Here is a 16,096-nt window from a genome sequence, read left to right on the forward strand (position 1 = left end):
CTGCCGTCTCCTCAGAGCTAGCTGAAGATCCACCCACCGGCCAACGCTCCCCGAGCCAAGTCTCTTAACCCCTGCCCCACTTCCCCCACTCCGAGAGGTGTGCCCTCCCCACATACCCTACAAACCACAGTAACGCATCCCTTCAGCTTTGGGCTGCAGAGACCAGTGAGGTGACTGTGGCTTTAACAACAAGCAAGTGCAGTAACTAAAAGTAATCTGGCAAAGAAAACTCCCCTCGCTTATTTTCCAGGGACCTTGGTTCATCAATCTTCTCCTTCTACCCTGCTTTATGCTCTGTTAATTTTGCTTCCTGATAGAACAGAATTTGGTTTTCTAGTAGCATCTGTGCTGTGCACGCTGTCTCCAAACATTAGCAATAATGAGTTGGAAGTGGTGCAACTGGCAGACTCAGGAAGCCAAAACCAGATGTCAGGCCCTCGGTGGGACTGAGGTTGTGGGGCCAGAGCACTGGGCCAGGGCTAGGTCAGGCCCACAGCCCCGGAGTCCCTGGAAGCCACTTCTCCAGGAGACACTGTGGAATGGCCATTGTGTGCCAGGCCCTGTGTGGATGCTGGGAGGTCAGAAGCCTGACGGCACGGCACAGGCATGACAGGTTACGAAGGACAGAAGCGGCAGCAGAGGCAAGCCCCAGTCTGCACCAGGCCCTGATAAGCCCAGGGAACGGCAAGAGTTCTGGGCTCACACAGACTCAGGTGCCCAATCTCACACTCCTCAATTGAGAAAGCAGCAGGCAACCCTTTCCTCACTTGGTGGCCTGAGAACAACATGAGATAACACTGCAAGTCTGGCACACAGTAGAGCCTTGAAATCTATTGGCTCCCTCTGGCTTCTCAGACCTGACAGCAGCATCCACACTGACAGCAGGCTGAGATCGCCAAGGGGCACTCAGCTGCTCACTCCCCTGGGCTAAGTTCTTGTCCAGAGGTTTCCCAGCTACAGCCTTCTCTGGGGAGACAGCAGACACAGCTGCCCCTCAAGTTCAGAAGACAATGAGGCAGGAACCAGGGCTCCTGGGGATGGACACGCAGGAAAAATACCTCCTCTGCCTCCATTCCCAAGGCCCTCCTCCGAGCTGCCAAGCCCTCTCCAAACAGACACTCCTGTGGCATGCCAGGCCAGCAGAGGACAGTGCAGGTAACTCACAGAGGTCTGGCCACCTGCAGGGTGGCCACAGGTTCCACCCCAAGAACAGTGTCTGCTCTGCACCTCCCATGCAGGAGGACCCTTGCCCTATGGGAAGGTACCAGGGCTTCTCCACCCTAGACCCCCACCCCGGCGTGCCCAGTGATGAAGCCGCACAGCTGGCCTCCAATTGGACCAGAAAGGACCAGAGTCTGGACTTCCTTTTCAGTTTCCTCCCCTTCTTGATGCCTGCAGAAGTTGCAGAAATAGTTGAGATTAAAGTACCATGCAACTTCTTGAAGCCCACCGGCTTCTTGCAACAAAGGACCCGAAGCCTCGGTGGCCCTGGTGAAACTGCAGCCTCCCCAGCTTGGCTGCAGCGCCTTCTTTGTTCCGTGTCCGGGTCACAGCCTGCAGCGGGGACACGGGGACTGGCGCAGGCGTGAGAGGATGTGGGCCAGGAAGAGGCGCGGGGAAGGGAAAGGGGCCTGCGGAGCCGCACGTCCAGACGCCAGGGGGCCAGATCCGGCCCCTCGGCCGCCGTGCCCGCCTCTCCCTCCGCCCCTGCCGCCGCCCCGCCGGGACCCGTTAGTCGGCGGAGCTGCTGCCATGGGCCGGACGCGGGCCGGGGAACGCGGGCAGCCCGGCTCCGGCCCCAGCGGCCCTGCAGTCCCCGCCTCGCCGCCCCGCCGCCGCGCGCGCGCCCTGGCGCTGCTCGGAGCCCTGCTGGCCGCCGTGCTCGCCGCCGTCGCCGCCCGGGTCTACACCCACTTCGTCCAGGCCCAGGCGGCCGCGCAGCAGGTCCGGGACGCGGGGATGGGCAGAGGGAAGCAAGGGACGATGGGCAGGACGCGGGGAGGGGAAAGGACTGGCCAGAGCACAGCAGGACTAGCCGGACTGGAGGGGCCACGGAGAGGGACGCCTTGGTTGGTGACCCTAAACAGAGGCGCAGAGTGGGGCTGGGACTACAGAGCCTGGTCCTGGGCTGGTAGTGCAGGGAGGGGCAGCAGGAGGGGACCGTGGCGGGCCTGGCTGAAGCAGGGCCCCGGAATGAGGATGGACGCAGACTGGGAGGGGGACCTGGATAATGGACCATCCAAGAAGGCACAGCGTGGGGCAGGGGCCAGCAGTGACCCGGAAGGGGATGGGGGCTCTGGGGCTACTCAGAAGTGACATTTGGACAAATGGGAAAGTAAGGGGAGAACTCACAGGGTAAAGGAGCTGCTCCATCAGCCGCCTGTTTGGGTCAGGGAGCATCCAATGGGAGCCCAGCCCAGACCTTCTCCCCAGCAGGAATCTGCGCTGAAGGCCCTGGGCACAGAAGGCCTGTTTCTCTTCTCTTCACTGGACACTGACCAGGATATGCGCCTCAGTCCCGAAGAGTTCAAACCCATCGCAGAGAAGCTGACAGGTACAGAGAGACGGGGCTGACTGGGAAGAAGGGGTCTGCAGAGAGGGCAGCCTGCAGTGGAGCAGGACCCCCGGGACCCAGTCTCCCTAGCCCTGACTTACTGGCAGGTGGCTGGAAAACTTTCCAGACACTTCAGCACCCCACCTTGCCTTCTTCTTGCTTACAGTAGTAACACTAGTTAGTATGCACTGACCGAGGACGCTTAGGGCTGCATAGCACATTAGCATTTCCGATGGGTTCTCTGTTTAAACCTTGCCACAGCCCTGAGAGGCAGACATTAGTGAGCCTGATGGCTGTGCTTTGGGAGACCAGGGGCAGGTTCATTCATTTGCCCAAGTTAAGAAGCTAGAGAGCCAAGTTAGACCCGGGTTCCAGGGCCCAGCACAGCCACAGGCATGAGGAGGAAAGGAGCCATGTGCAGCATGACCAGACTGCAGTAGGTAGTTCCTAAACAGGGCCTGTAACTGTTTTTACCGGTCCAAAAGTCTGCTTAGCTGCTGTCCATTGCTATCCACTTTGCCTACTTGTGATAATTGATTTTTTTTTTTTTTGGTAAAGATGAGAAGCTAGAACATTCTAGAATTATAAGCTGGTTCTCTCACTCCGCCACCCTCTCAAGTTCTGTGTCCATTTCCATCCAACCTCTTGTGACCTCCCTCAAACTTGTGATCTTGGCACACGATGACTCTCTAGCTTGCCTAGTGGAAGTCGGTCAGTAGATGGGACAGAGGAGGAGAGAGATGCCGACACCAGAGTATCGTGTGGACTTTTTGTGTTTTGGGGATGGGCAGGAGACTGGTCACCTGCTGGCTTAGTGGCCTCTACCACTGCTGGATGAGAAGATCAGATGAAAATGTGGATTTGCTGCAGCAGCTGTGTATCCCTGTGTCTCGGGAGGGCAGTTCTGTCATAAAAGCGGATGGGCGGCTGAACAGGTTGCATCCTCTGGCTCTGCCTCTTCCTCTGACTCTGTGTATGCTTCTCTGAGCATCTGCACAGCCACCTCCTGACCTTTTCTGTGACCAGAGAGCCAGTGTTCCCTCATAGTGACATGTTAGCAAAGTGGGTGGGCTTATGACACTTTTAATGTTTTCATCTAAATCTGTATCAAGAGAGAAGAATCCTTCCATTGCCTCTAGTCTGTGAATGCAAAAATTGGACCATATTTTGGGAAGTCGGAAAGCAAAAAAATAAGCAACTAAATAAGCAAACAAAATCAAGCCATAAATAGAGGCACACAGTTTTCTCTTGCTGATGGTTATGCATGTGTTTAATGTTCTGCTTCATATTTTAAGATTCTTACAAAGGGGGCTGGGGATTTAGCTCAGCGGCATAAGCGCCTGCCTTGCAAGCAGGCAGTCGTGAGTTCGATCCCTGGTAACGGTAAAAACGAAAAAGACAAAAAAAGATTCTTACAAAATCTACAGCGATACAATTATAAATGTTCCTTATAATTCAGAAAATAACATTTTTATTTAAAAAAAAAAAAGCAAAGGATTAGCAAAGCTGGAGTTCTTTTTGTTATTGTTTTTGCAATGCTGGGCTAGAACTCTGGGCCATATGCATGATAGACAAGTGCTCTACCACTGAGCTACATCCCCAGATTTTTTCTTTTTTAAAGAGATGCGTTCTCATTTTGCTGTGTAGACTGGCCTGAGTCTTCTGGGCTCAAGTGCTCCTCCTGCCTCAGCCTCCCAAGTAGTTGGGACTATAGGCATGTACTCCACTGCACCTGGCTAACCTGAGCATTATTCTTCATAATTATCTGTGATACTAGTAAAATAATTAAATAAGCAAAGCAGACTAATAACCCTGCATTTTCTTTTCTTTTTTTTGTCTTTTTCCTTTTTATCGGTACCAGGGATCGAACTCACAACTGCCTGCTTGCAGGCAGGCGCTTATGCCGCTGAGCTAAATCCCCAACCCCAACCCTGCATTTTCTTTCTGCCCCTTTCTGCTCAAGTTTCCAGATCACTGAGAATGTTTGACTGCATTGACTTTTAAATACAGAAGAAATAGTGAGTTTTAGGGCAGGGATTTGCATCCAGAGTGGCGGGCTGTTTCCTGGTTCCTACCTTCAGGTTCTGCCTCAGTAGATTCTGGGATGGTATCGGGCCATCTGCGTTTGAAGAGCATCCGGGGTGCCTCAGATGACTCCTAATGGAGAGCTGTTTTGAATGCACCCATTCAGCCTGCACTCTTATAGCCTGCCAGCTGGTCCCCAAGGCCACCAAGTGCCAGGCAGGGCTGTGTGGCTGGAACCTGCCCTGGGAGAGCACATTGGACTAGCCCTGCCTGCTTCACTGGAAGAGGTGTCTCTTAGTCATCCCTTTTGAAATGGGCATCCTTCCTCTCTTAATCCTCCTGACGACCCAAAGATGACACCCTTGGCAGCTGCCTGAGCAGGAGATCTGAGGAATCTCATTTGTCCCCTGCCAGCCCAACCCGCCTTATGCAGAAGGGAGCAGGCCACCAGGGGAACAGGAGAAGCAGGTCCCGTCACCCCACATCAGTGCTCTTCCAGTGACACCAAGACACCTGTTTCTCTTTTTCACTTTAGTTCTTCACTCCCCTTCCTTTGACTGAGCCCCTCACAGTCCCCCAACACCCGAAAGCAGGTTATGACTCATTGGAGGTTCAATACAAAGCAGGCCTGGGTTTCAGTGCTGACTCCCCCGATACATAGCTGTGTGACTCTGGCGAAATGACTTGGAACCTCTGCTTTCTCGGGTGTAAAATAGAGTTAGTAATAGTGTAATAATCAACCACCTCTATAATGTAGTACGCATTGCTTGTTGCTCTGGTGATTGTTAACTGTTATCCTAGCTCTGAGCCTGGCTCCCTTATCCACCAGCCAGTGGGGACATCCTGAGAGAAGTGAGGGCCCACAGCCGGAGGGCAGGGCCTCTGCAGCCATCTGTATCTCACAGGGTCAACACTCACAGCCAGCTATGAGGAGGAGGAGCTGCCCCTCAACCCCAGTGAAGAGACCCTCACCATAGAAGCCCGATTCCAGCCTCTGCTCCCGGAGACCATGACGAAGAGCAAAGATGGGTTCCTAGGGGTGAGTGGGGACAGGGTGGCCCCACAGACACCTGGTGTGCTGCATTCTGAAGATGGGACTGTGCTCTCTTCCTCTGCCCCCTCTGTGTGCCACTGTGCCAGGTGTTGGAGTGCAAGAGTGTGGAGCATCCCTGTTTTCCAGGTCCACAGACCGGGCTGAGGTAGACAAAAGCAGTACCCCCCTCTAGGTGGAGGAGTCTGGGCCAGCTTCCTGGAGGGAGTACCATCTGGCAGAGATCACCACGGGAGGGGGAGGGGCAGGGGTGAAGTCATGCCCTGGTAATGCAGCTGCCCACTAGCGGTGATGCCGGCACATGCCTATCTCCCCAGGCCTCTAGCAGCTGCCTAGCACTGGCAGGTACTCTGCTGAACTCTAGTGAAGTAGAATTAGTGAGGCCCTGCCAGGGAAAAAGGGGTGAGGAGCAGGAAGAGGTAGCCACAGGCTAGGGTCACCAGCCTCCAAGGCCTGGTGGGTGTGCATGGTGGCCACTGGTCCAGATGAGGACCGTAGGAGGGGAATACATCTAGGGTGTGGGGTGAGGGTTCCAGTTTGGACACAATGAAGTTGAGATGCCAGGGGACAGGGTGTAGGGGGAGGTTAGAAATTGTTAGGTGCTCAAATTTGACCTTCCACAGAAAGCTGTGGGCTGGAGGTGGATTTGGTGTGCTGGGCTTTTTTAGCAGATGAGCCCTGACAGAGTGGTGAGAAAGGAGTGGGACAGGCACCCGAGTCACACTTGCACTCCCAGAGGAGATGGAGCAGGGGCAGGAGATGGAGCAGGGGCAGGAGATGGAGCAGGGGCAGGCAGCACGTTCTCCGTTCTCCGACAGACAGCTCCTCAAGTCTGGCCAGCCTGTGACAGTCCTAGTCCTGCTTTGCAGACCTGCCTGTCAACTCCCACTAGGTGGGAGCTCCTTATACATCTGCCACCTCCCCCAAGCCTGGCCAGCCTGTGACAGTCCCAGTCCTGCTCTGCAGACTTGCCTGTCAATCCCACTAGGTGGGAGCTCCTTATGCATCTGCCACCTCCCACTGAGCCTGGCTCATGCCGCTGTGGAGGTCCAAAAGAGAGAGAGGGGACCTGCTCATCAAAGAAAGGGCAGCTCCCTGGTGGCTAAGCTCCCCTAAGGGTGCCAGGCACTCCCTGTCCAGGTACTCACTGGCTGGCTGATGCATGGGAGGAACACAGCTCCCAGGCCTGCACCCCATAAGGACAGGGAGGAGCTGTGGTGGGGTTATTACAGGGGCCCTTCTGCTCCAGGGTCCCTCCTCTGAGTGCCAGGCACTATGCCAGCTGCTTCCCTCCCACCACAAGCTCAGAGGAAATGGGCTTAGAGAAGGTCTTGGTGTAGGGTGCCCAGACAGAGTGGGGAAGGTGACTCTCAAGATGGGGCCCCGTCTGAGGGTGACCTCCTTCCCCTTCCCTGTGGTCTCATCCTGCTTTTGATTCAAAATTTTACCCATAAGATGCTAACTCACTCCTACCATCAGACTCAGCACCAAACACAAATTCTGTCCATGGGACATTAGCTGCTGGGGAGAGCTGGGGGATTGAAGAGTGGAAAGCCAGGCTGATGGAGTCTCAAGGTGGCCTAGAGCAGGTGCTGGCAGCTGGGCTTGGTCTATGCAGAGAATGGGGATGGGATCCGTGTAGGATCCCGAGCTTTATCACCCTGGTCCTCCTGTCCTGAACAGACCCTCCAGCTGTCACAGCTCTTTGTCTTAGACCAAGCTGGCCTGGGCTGGGCCTGGGTGGACCATGGGGCCATTCCTTCTCCTGCTGAGGCCTAGGAGGGTGAGATGAGCCTTTCTCATCTTGATCGGGACAGGGCCAAACTGATGGCTGTCACTAGGACAGGGACCTCCCTGGGTTCTCCTTACTCTGTTGGCCTGTGGTCTGGTTCAAGGCTTGAGGGAGACCTGCACCCCCGATGGGAACAGGAGCCCCATAGCCATGGCCGCTCCCAGTGTCGCAGTCTGGGCTTTCCCTGCCCCAGGTCTCCCGCCTCGCCCTATCTGGCCTCCGCAACTGGACGACTGCAGCTTCACCCAGCGCAGTGTTCGCTGCCCGCCACTTCCGGCCCTTCCTTCCCCCTCAAGGCCAGGAGCTGGGCGAGCCGTGGTGGATCATCCCCAGTGAGCTGAGTGTCTTCACCGGGTATTTGTCTAACAACCGCTTCTACCCGCCACCGCCCAAGGGCAAGGAGGTAAGGGACCTGGCTCTCCCAGCCAGAAGTAGCCCCCTCCCCATGTGTTCCTGGACCCCAGGGCCAGGCCTGGCCCACCTGCTCTCCTGCCTCCCTCTGGACCTTTCCTCAGGTCCCCAGAGTCCAGAGCTGACTTCACCCAGCAGGTTCAGGCACAGAGGGCCTAACTAGGGAGCCTCGTCCCCACTGTGTCCCCCAGGTCATCATCCACCGGCTCCTGAGCATGTTCCACCCTCGGCCCTTCGTGAAGACCCGCTTTGCACCTCAGGGGGCTGTGGCCTGCCTTACCGCTGTCAGCGACTCCTACTACACTGTGATGTTCCGGTGAGAGGTCCTCGAAGTGGCCAGAGACTTCAGTGGCAGCTTGGGAGGTGCAGTGCAGGCAGGGGAGGGCCTGCCTGAGGGCCCCAGCTCCACCACTCCCACCCTGTGCCACTGGCTCTCTGAGCATCTGGTCCATCCTCTGTGCATCAGGGTCGTGATGACTCTCAGAGGGCACATGAGGATCCGGTGAGAAGCATCTGGAACTTGCTTAGCTTGGAGAAGCCGAGGGAGGTCGGGATGGGTCGAGGCAGAGCTACCTGAGAAGACAGCATGCCAACTGGCCCCCAAACATGGCTACTCTTGGGGCCACACCTTCTCTGTGCCCCGCATGCTCCTCTCTGTCCTCCTGTCCTGTCTCCTGCCCCACAGCAGTCTGTTCAGGTTGGGAGCAGAGGGATGAGGGCTTTGGCTTAACTGACCCAATTGCCACAGGATCCACGCCGAGTTCCAGCTCAGCGAGCCCCCTGACTTCCCCTTCTGGTTCTCCCCGGGCCAGTTCACTGGCCACATCATCCTGTCAAAAGATGCTACCCACATCCGCGACTTCCGGCTCTTCGTGCCCAATCACAGGTGGGAGCTGGCCCTGGCCAAGCACAGCACCCTGCTACAGCTTTCATATTCTGGCTGCAGGAGCTCACTAGCAGCGAGGCCCAGAGACACTTCAGCCCCTGCCTCTTCCTTTGCTCCCCAGAGCCAGCTCTGGGGAGGGGCCTGGCCCTGGGGCTCAGGAGGAGAGAACAAGAGGTGGGCTGAGGGCGGCACAGGATCATACCGAAAGCATTTCCCAGGGACCCACTGGGCCCGACCCTCCACCTCTGCACAGGGACACGGTGCAGCAGACCCTCCCTAAAGCCAATGCCTCCCACCTTCCTGTGCTGATGGGCCCCAGGCAGACCTGAGACTGGAAGGTGGCAGGAGGGCAGAGCTGGTGGGGGCCTAGACAGGCTTCCCAGAGGAGATAACATCTCCACAGAGACTTGAGGGAAGAAAGGGTTTTAGGCAGAGGGAACAGCATGTGCATAGAGAACCTCCACAGAGCCTTCGCAGAGCTTCTAAGACAGGTCTCTATCTGCCACCTGACTGTCTGCCTCACCTGCTCGGGGTCGGTCCTCTGTCAGCAGTACGGTGGACTAGGGCACCTGGCTTTACAAGCTTCCTCCGTATGCACTCATCACAGCTAATGTGATCACTGTTCCATAGGTGACACCAAGTAGTCACCTAGCAGGCCTGTGTGACATCTGTACCCTGAGAGCCAGGAGGCCTGTATTTAAGTCTTGGCCATGGCACAAATGTGCTGTGTGGCTGTGGTTAAGGCCCCAGCCCTCTCTGGGCCTCAGGTTTCTCATCTGCTAACCGGAGGCTGACTCCTGGCCTCTTTCACCTGCAGAGCCGGAGCGAGGGAGTGTTTGGAGAGCCTGGGAAAAGCAGGCTCCCTAAGTGTGGGAGTGGCTTCAGCTTCATTCTCCCCTGAGAGAAGCAGGCAGGGACAGGACGAGCTGGCCAAAGGGAAAATGAGGAAGCACAGTTCCACTCCAGCATCCCCTAATAAGGAGCATCTCCCTTGGGCCTCAGCCCAGCCCACCTGGGTTGTTGAGGTGAGGGGTTCTAGTCTGGATGAGACAGAAGGGCAAGTGACCAGCCAGCCCAGGCAGCTGCTCCCAGGCCACAGGGATGGCCGGCTGCCTTCAGGGCATCCAGCTCACCTGACACCTGCAGCCCAGGTGGCTGCTAGTCAATCCTGGGGTGCCCCCATGTGGCGTAACTGCACATTGCACTAATCAGACCATCCGCAGTGAAAAGAGTGGGTTGGCTTCTGCGCTGTGTTATGCCTGGTTTTCCCTCCATGTCCCAAAGGGTCATGGGCACACATTCTGTGTGTGCACTTGTGAACAGCCCCAGGCTGGGCCAGTGGCTGTTGTTGCAGTGTCTCAGGAGGGGGCAGCGTGGGATGGGCGGAGCTTCAGCATCTTCATCTGACAGATGGAACAGTGATCACATTAGCTGTGGGAAAGGCACACATGGGTGCGGGCTTTGATGCAGCTGCTGCACTGCCCTGGCCTCCCCAGGTCTCTGAATGTGGACATGGAGTGGCTATACGGGGCCAGTGAGAGCAGCAGCATGGAGGTGGACATCGGCTACATACCCCAGGTGAGCCCACAGCAGCACCCTGCCCCTGGGCCTCCGTATCCCCACCTCTCCCATGAGTAGAGCATCCTTCAAGGTCTCTCAGATCCCATCTTTGAGACACCCCTCACCACTGACCTCTGGCCCAGATGGAGCTGGAGGCTACAGGACCCTCTGTGCCCTCTGTGATCCTGGATGAAGATGGCAATATGATTGACAGTCGCCTGCCCTCGGGGGAGCCCCTCCAGTTTGTGTTTGAGGAGATCAGGTGGCAGCAGGAGCTGAGCTGGGAGGAGGCTGCCCGGCGCCTGGAAGTGGCCATGTATCCGTTCAAGAAGGTGAGGCAGGGCTGGGGAAGGCCGGGGCTTGACCCTATGGGTTGAGGCTGGGAGCACTGCAGTAGCTGGGGGTGCCAACACTGGAGCATGTATAGGGCTGGCTGGGTCAAGGGTGCTGCCAGTGTGCCACTGTGACTGCAGAGGAGCTGTCAGTTCAGGCACATTCGTCAGCAACACACACACACACCAACATGCACACAAACATACGTACTTACATGTACACAGACTCACATATATATGTATACTCAGCCTCTAAAGAGGACCCCAGACGCACACAGTAGCTAAGATCTGTCTACCTCAGGTCACCTACCTGCCATTCATTGAGGCCTTCGACCGAGCCAAGGCCGAAAACAAGCTGGTGCACTCGATCCTGCTGTGGGGGGCCCTGGACGACCAGTCCTGCTGAGGTGAGGGAAATTTATGGCTTCTAAGGGGAAAAAAGGGGAACTTCACACTTTGTGGGCACAGGAGGCTAGCAATGAATGGGACCTTCCTGGGGGAGCCACAGAGCAGGGGTTGAGGTCCTGAAGGGTCCTGTGCAAAGCTCAGAGAACTAGGTAAAGAAAAAGGGGCCCTGGGGGCTGGAGGTTTAGCTCAGCAGCATAAGCGCCTGCCTTGCAAGCAGGCAGTCGTGAGTTCGATCCCCGGTACCGATAAAAAGGAAAAAGACCAAAAAAAAAAAAAAAAGAAAGAAAGAAAAAGGGGCCCTGGCAGATTGGGTTCAGACTCAACCATTTTCAACTTGCTGACTTTGACCAAGTGACTCTGCTCCCTAAGCCTATCGCGTAGCAATGACAGGGGACTCACATTCTTATCTCCCAGAGTTGTGAAAGTGCCCTGCAAAGTGATGGGCTTGTGTTTCTTATTCAGAAAATTCACCAAACACCTGCTGGATGCAAAATTCTTTGGGTGTCCAGCAGTGGGTTCAGAGATGAACAAAACAGTGCCCCCGTCTTCATCTGGTCCTTCACAAACATTCTGGGTGCCCGCTGTACCAGCCAGTAGGCTGGACACTGGCATTTCCCAGAGTGGGACAGAGGCAGATGCAGAGTAAGTGAGTCCCAGCATGGACAGTAGAATGTAAGGCAAGGCCCAGTGCGGCATGAGAGTTTGTAGCTGGGGTCAGGGAAAGCTTCTTGGAGAATGTGACATTTAAGCTGAGACTTTGAAGGCTGTGTAGGAGTTTGTCACCCAATAGGAAAAAGAGTTCTGAGTAATCTGCATACAGAGGAACAGAGTTCAGTGGATTTAAGAAGCTGTCACTAAGAGTCCCTGGACCAGGTAGAAGCCCCACACTGAGTATCAGCCCAGGAAGCTGGTGTGTAATTTGAATCTGTTATTCCACCCGGGTTCAGGGACCATTCTGTAGCACATGAGTTTTCCCCAAACCAAGACCACTGCTTATGGGAAGCCACATAGACATGTAGGTCCCCTCACCCTCTGGGTCACCTCATCTTCTGGCCTTGGCCTCTCCCTGCACAGGTTCGGGGCGGACTCTCCGGGAGACTGTCCTGGAAAGTTCGCCCATCCTCACCCTTCTCAATGAGAGCTTCATCAGCACTTGGTCCCTAGTGAAGGAGCTGGAGGACCTGCAGGTGAGTGGACGGGGACAGCCCCCAAGGGCCTCTGGGACAATGCTGGGGTCGGAGGTATGAGGAGTGTGCTGACTGTCCCTACAGAGCAACCAGGAGAACCCGTCCCTCCGGCAGCTGGCAGGCCTGCACCTGGAGAAGTACAGCTTCCCCGTGGAGATGATGATCTGCCTGCCCAATGGCACTGTGGTAGGCACCTCAGGATGGGGACAGACAGCAGGTTCCTCTGGTTAACCCCAGGATAGCTTAGGAATGCCACTGCAGGTGTTGGGTCATGCCCCCTAGAAGCAGAACCCCAGGGTCACTCTGGGGACCACACGGTAGCAGGGTCAGTGCGACTCCAAGTGTAACAGATTGCTCAGTGGACAAAAGCATGGCCTGGAAGGGAGGCTTTCCTGGGACCATTACAGCCACCCTGGATTGGCAGGAGGGAGGCAGAGAGAAGCCTGGGGAGGGAGGAGGCTGGCTGCAGCTGCGCTTCCAGACCTTCCTCTCCTGAGGAGTCCTTTTCCCTGCCTCACCCACATCCTCTCACTGGGCCCTCCCAACAGCTTCAAGAGATGGTGATCATTGATGCCCATTTTGCGTACAAGGAAAGTGAGGCTCAAAGGATTCAGAGGGGCAAGGGATTTAGGTCAGCAGCATACGCGCCTGCCTGGCAGGTGCTAGGTCATGAGTTCTATGCCTGGTACCAAAACACAAAAGGATTCAGAGACTTGGCAGGCAGAGGTGCAGCTGGCTTTGCGGTTGGCCTGCCTGAGCCTCAGAACCTCCAGGTCACACAAGGAAGCCAGCCCTGCCCCATAATCCCAAGGGGTGGCTGGCATGGGACTCAGGGCCACCAGGAGGGCAGCTGCTGCCTCTGGATCTTAGACTGGGAGCAGTGCAGGAGCCGGAGCAGGAGCTGGCCGGGGTGGCTGAGACATTTAGGGAGAGCTTGGGGAGAGGAAAGGCAGCAGGCGGGAGGCTTCTACCGTCCCAGGTGCAGAGGGATGAAAAATAGGCCCTGGAGGTATGGAGAACTGGGGAGCAGAGGCAAGGGGGAGACCCGGCAGTGCACAGCTGTCACTGGCTCCTGCCCTGGGGTGCCTGCACAGGCCAGGGCTCTGCCTGTGGGACTCCATCTAGTGTGCTTCTCTCACTCATCTGTTGGTTTTTCATCCATCCGTTCCCTCACTCACTTGTTCAGTTTCCAGGCAACCATTCAGTTTTCTGTACAGAAACAGAGACTTTGCCCTCAAGGCAGCCAGTGACTGGAGCAAAGGTGGATAGGGAAAGGGGCCATCATGTACTGGACGTTGATAGAAGTGAGTATGGAGTTCGGAGATCCCAGCAACTGAGAGGAGAGCAGCCATTGTGAGGAACAGGGATAGGGGAAAAGGTGACCCTGAAAGATGTTAGGTTTCTGCCCGGTACACAGGGTGGGGAGGAGCCCTGTGTGAGTAGGGGCAGAACAGCCCGGCTTGGGTCAGGTTCTGGCAAATGCCTCCCCGAGCGAGGATTGTGGGGGCCTGAGAGAGCTCCTTCTCCTCAGACAGTGAGCCTGGGGCCTCCCTGGCTCTCCTCACCCAGCCCTTCTCCCAGGTCCATCACATCAACGCCAACTACTTCCTGGACATCACCTCCATGAAGCCTGAGGACATCAAAGACAACATCTTCAGCTTCTCGTCCACCTTTGAAGACCCGTCCACAGCCACTTACATGCAGTTCCTAAAGGAGGGACTCCGGCGTGGCCTGCCGCTACTTGAGTCCTAGTATGTCACCAGGCCACTGGGCTCGGGGCTGGATGGTCCTCCGCCATCTCAGACTGGAGCAGCTCCTGATGCCTCCTCACCCTTAGCTGCCTTGCGGGATCCAAGGTCAACTGAGGGTGGTCACCCTGCTCTGCCTCAATGATTGGAGGCTGACAGAAAGGGCTTGGACTGATGGAGGATAAACCGTGAGCTCTGTGGCCTCCAAGTCCTTCCCTACTCAGCTGGCTCTGACTTTAACTCTTTCTAGAAGGAAGCATTAAGGAAGCAACCAGGGGGCCCAGGGGCCCAGCAGCTCTTCCGTCTACATAGAGCCATTCTTGCTAACCATACCCCAGCTGCACTCCTCTGTCTGGTGCCCCCAACCAGGGTCAATCGCAGCGGGTGACAGCCTTCTGAGGCCTGTGTGCAGAGCAGCTGCTCATTGGGCCTTGTGCTGGATGGGGTGCCCCTGTTTGGGGGCCTGGGAAGTCTTCCAGAATGTAGGCTTCTGCCATAAGGAAGAATGGGCCCTGAGGGCCAGGGCCAAGGTTCTCAAGCCACCTGCCCTAGCAGAGGTCATAGTAGGACTGTGGGAGCCAGAGCATCCTGACACCTCCTTCTCCTCAGTCCCTCCCTCCATGGAAGTACAGCGCGGCCAAAGAACAGCCTGTACCAGAGCCAGCACTGTCCCCGCCACCAGGGGCACCCCAGACCAGCTTGTCCACCACGGGACACCTGCCAACTCTCTTTGGCCACTCTTGGGGCCTTCATCCATGTCCTGAGCCACTGACCACAGCCAGTCTCTTTTTTATACATGCAGAAATGCGTTTTTATGTGAACTTTCTCAAGGTTTGTAGGTATATTTTTATAGCCGCAGTACTGAGGAGAAAGAAGAGAATAATGATTCCCTGAGCAGCAGCCCCATGATGGCTGGATCCGAAATCCTAGATGGATCTAGCTTGATGCCTTTGCAGTTGCACTTATGGGAAGCAGTAGTCTCTCTTCCATCTCCTTCTAGATTTTTAAAAACAGTTTTCAGAGAATGAGTGTACCATACCCCCAGCTCTACCCTGACCACATAGGCCCAGAAGGTATCTTTGGGCTTTTCCCGTGAAAGCCTTGAAGTTGGCCTGTCCTTCACATGCCTGACTCTTCCCCATCCCTTCACCTTAAACCTGACAGAGGAAGAGGGCAGACTTGTCCCTGCATCTACTGCATCCCCCAGCCATCCTGGGTGTCCCCACGTGCAGTCTGCCTTGGCTAGTTCATTGAATACTAAGTATAACAATAGCAGGTTCCCAAGAGCCTTCTGTGCCTCGGGCGTTTTGCTAAAATAACAAGTAGTTTCTCATTTAATCCCAACAAACTTGTGAAGTAGGTGACTATTTCCATTTTGCAAGTAAAGAAATGAGTCTTAGGGAGACAAAGTGACCAAGGTCACTCAGAGTGCTAGGGCTGAGAATCAAACTCATATGTAACACCCAGGCCTGTGTCTTGTTTGGGGGTGTTTTATTTGGCATCACACCCCCACCTCTCTCCTTGTCTGTTTTCTCTAAGGTGGAAATCATGCCTCATTGCCCTCTGAGCTCCATACGACCTGAGCCCTTGAGTTCAGTCATTCTTTGTGCCCTGGGAGATGGAACTTCCTGTCCCTTACAGGGAAAGAGGCCACCAAAGTCTGTCTCAGTGCCTCTACTATGGGGCTGGAGCCTCCCAGCCTCCCTGCTCCTGGAGGACTGGCTCCACATCAGTCAGTCCTGGGCCACAGTAAAGCCCTGACTACTGAGCTTTCTGAATCTTCATCTGATGCCTCTGCCCATCCCCAGCCAGGGAACAGTCCCCAGCTGCTCTTTGGTCACGTCTCTGCCACTTCCTTCCCCCCAATTCTTAACATGTCCTATAATAAAATTGGAGAGACTAGGGCGGCTCTCAGTGTTTTTCCTTTGAACAGTGTGTTCAGTTTGTTTCTTCCTTGGCCTGGCTTCCTACCTTTTTATGACTGGCTTGGCAGTTGGACAGAGAAGAATGTGGCTGGGGTGTCTTCAGGGTCTATCTTGGCTGTCACCAGAGGACTTGAGTGACTTGCCTAAAATAAGTTTGCAACAGACCTAGTAATAGAATTTATCCTTTTGAGAATCTGGTGCCATGTGTCTAGAAAGA

At 55.6% G+C, this 16,096-nt stretch overlaps 1 protein-coding gene across 1 annotated transcript; it reads left to right on the forward strand.

Moving 5' to 3' along the window:
• The first annotated feature begins 1,570 nt into the window (after nucleotides 1-1,570).
• Nucleotides 1,571-15,856, forward strand: Selenon (selenoprotein N). Its single transcript, XM_063235794.1, has 12 exons — nucleotides 1,571-1,944; nucleotides 2,437-2,554; nucleotides 5,485-5,618; nucleotides 7,616-7,825; nucleotides 8,025-8,149; nucleotides 8,582-8,719; nucleotides 10,216-10,297; nucleotides 10,423-10,611; nucleotides 10,913-11,018; nucleotides 12,094-12,206; nucleotides 12,291-12,392; nucleotides 13,788-15,856. Exons 1-12 carry the CDS (start codon nucleotides 1,594-1,596, stop codon nucleotides 13,956-13,958), a joined length of 1,839 nt encoding a protein of 612 aa, XP_063091864.1. The 5' UTR covers nucleotides 1,571-1,593; the 3' UTR covers nucleotides 13,959-15,856.
• The last annotated feature ends 240 nt before the right edge of the window (nucleotides 15,857-16,096 follow it).

The sequence above is a fragment of the Cavia porcellus genome, unplaced genomic scaffold (assembly GCF_034190915.1).
Source record: "Cavia porcellus strain 051 isolate PalLab524CR breed Dunkin Hartley unplaced genomic scaffold, mCavPor4.1 scaffold_25, whole genome shotgun sequence".
In the NCBI taxonomy this organism is placed as follows: Eukaryota; Metazoa; Chordata; class Mammalia; order Rodentia; family Caviidae; genus Cavia; species Cavia porcellus.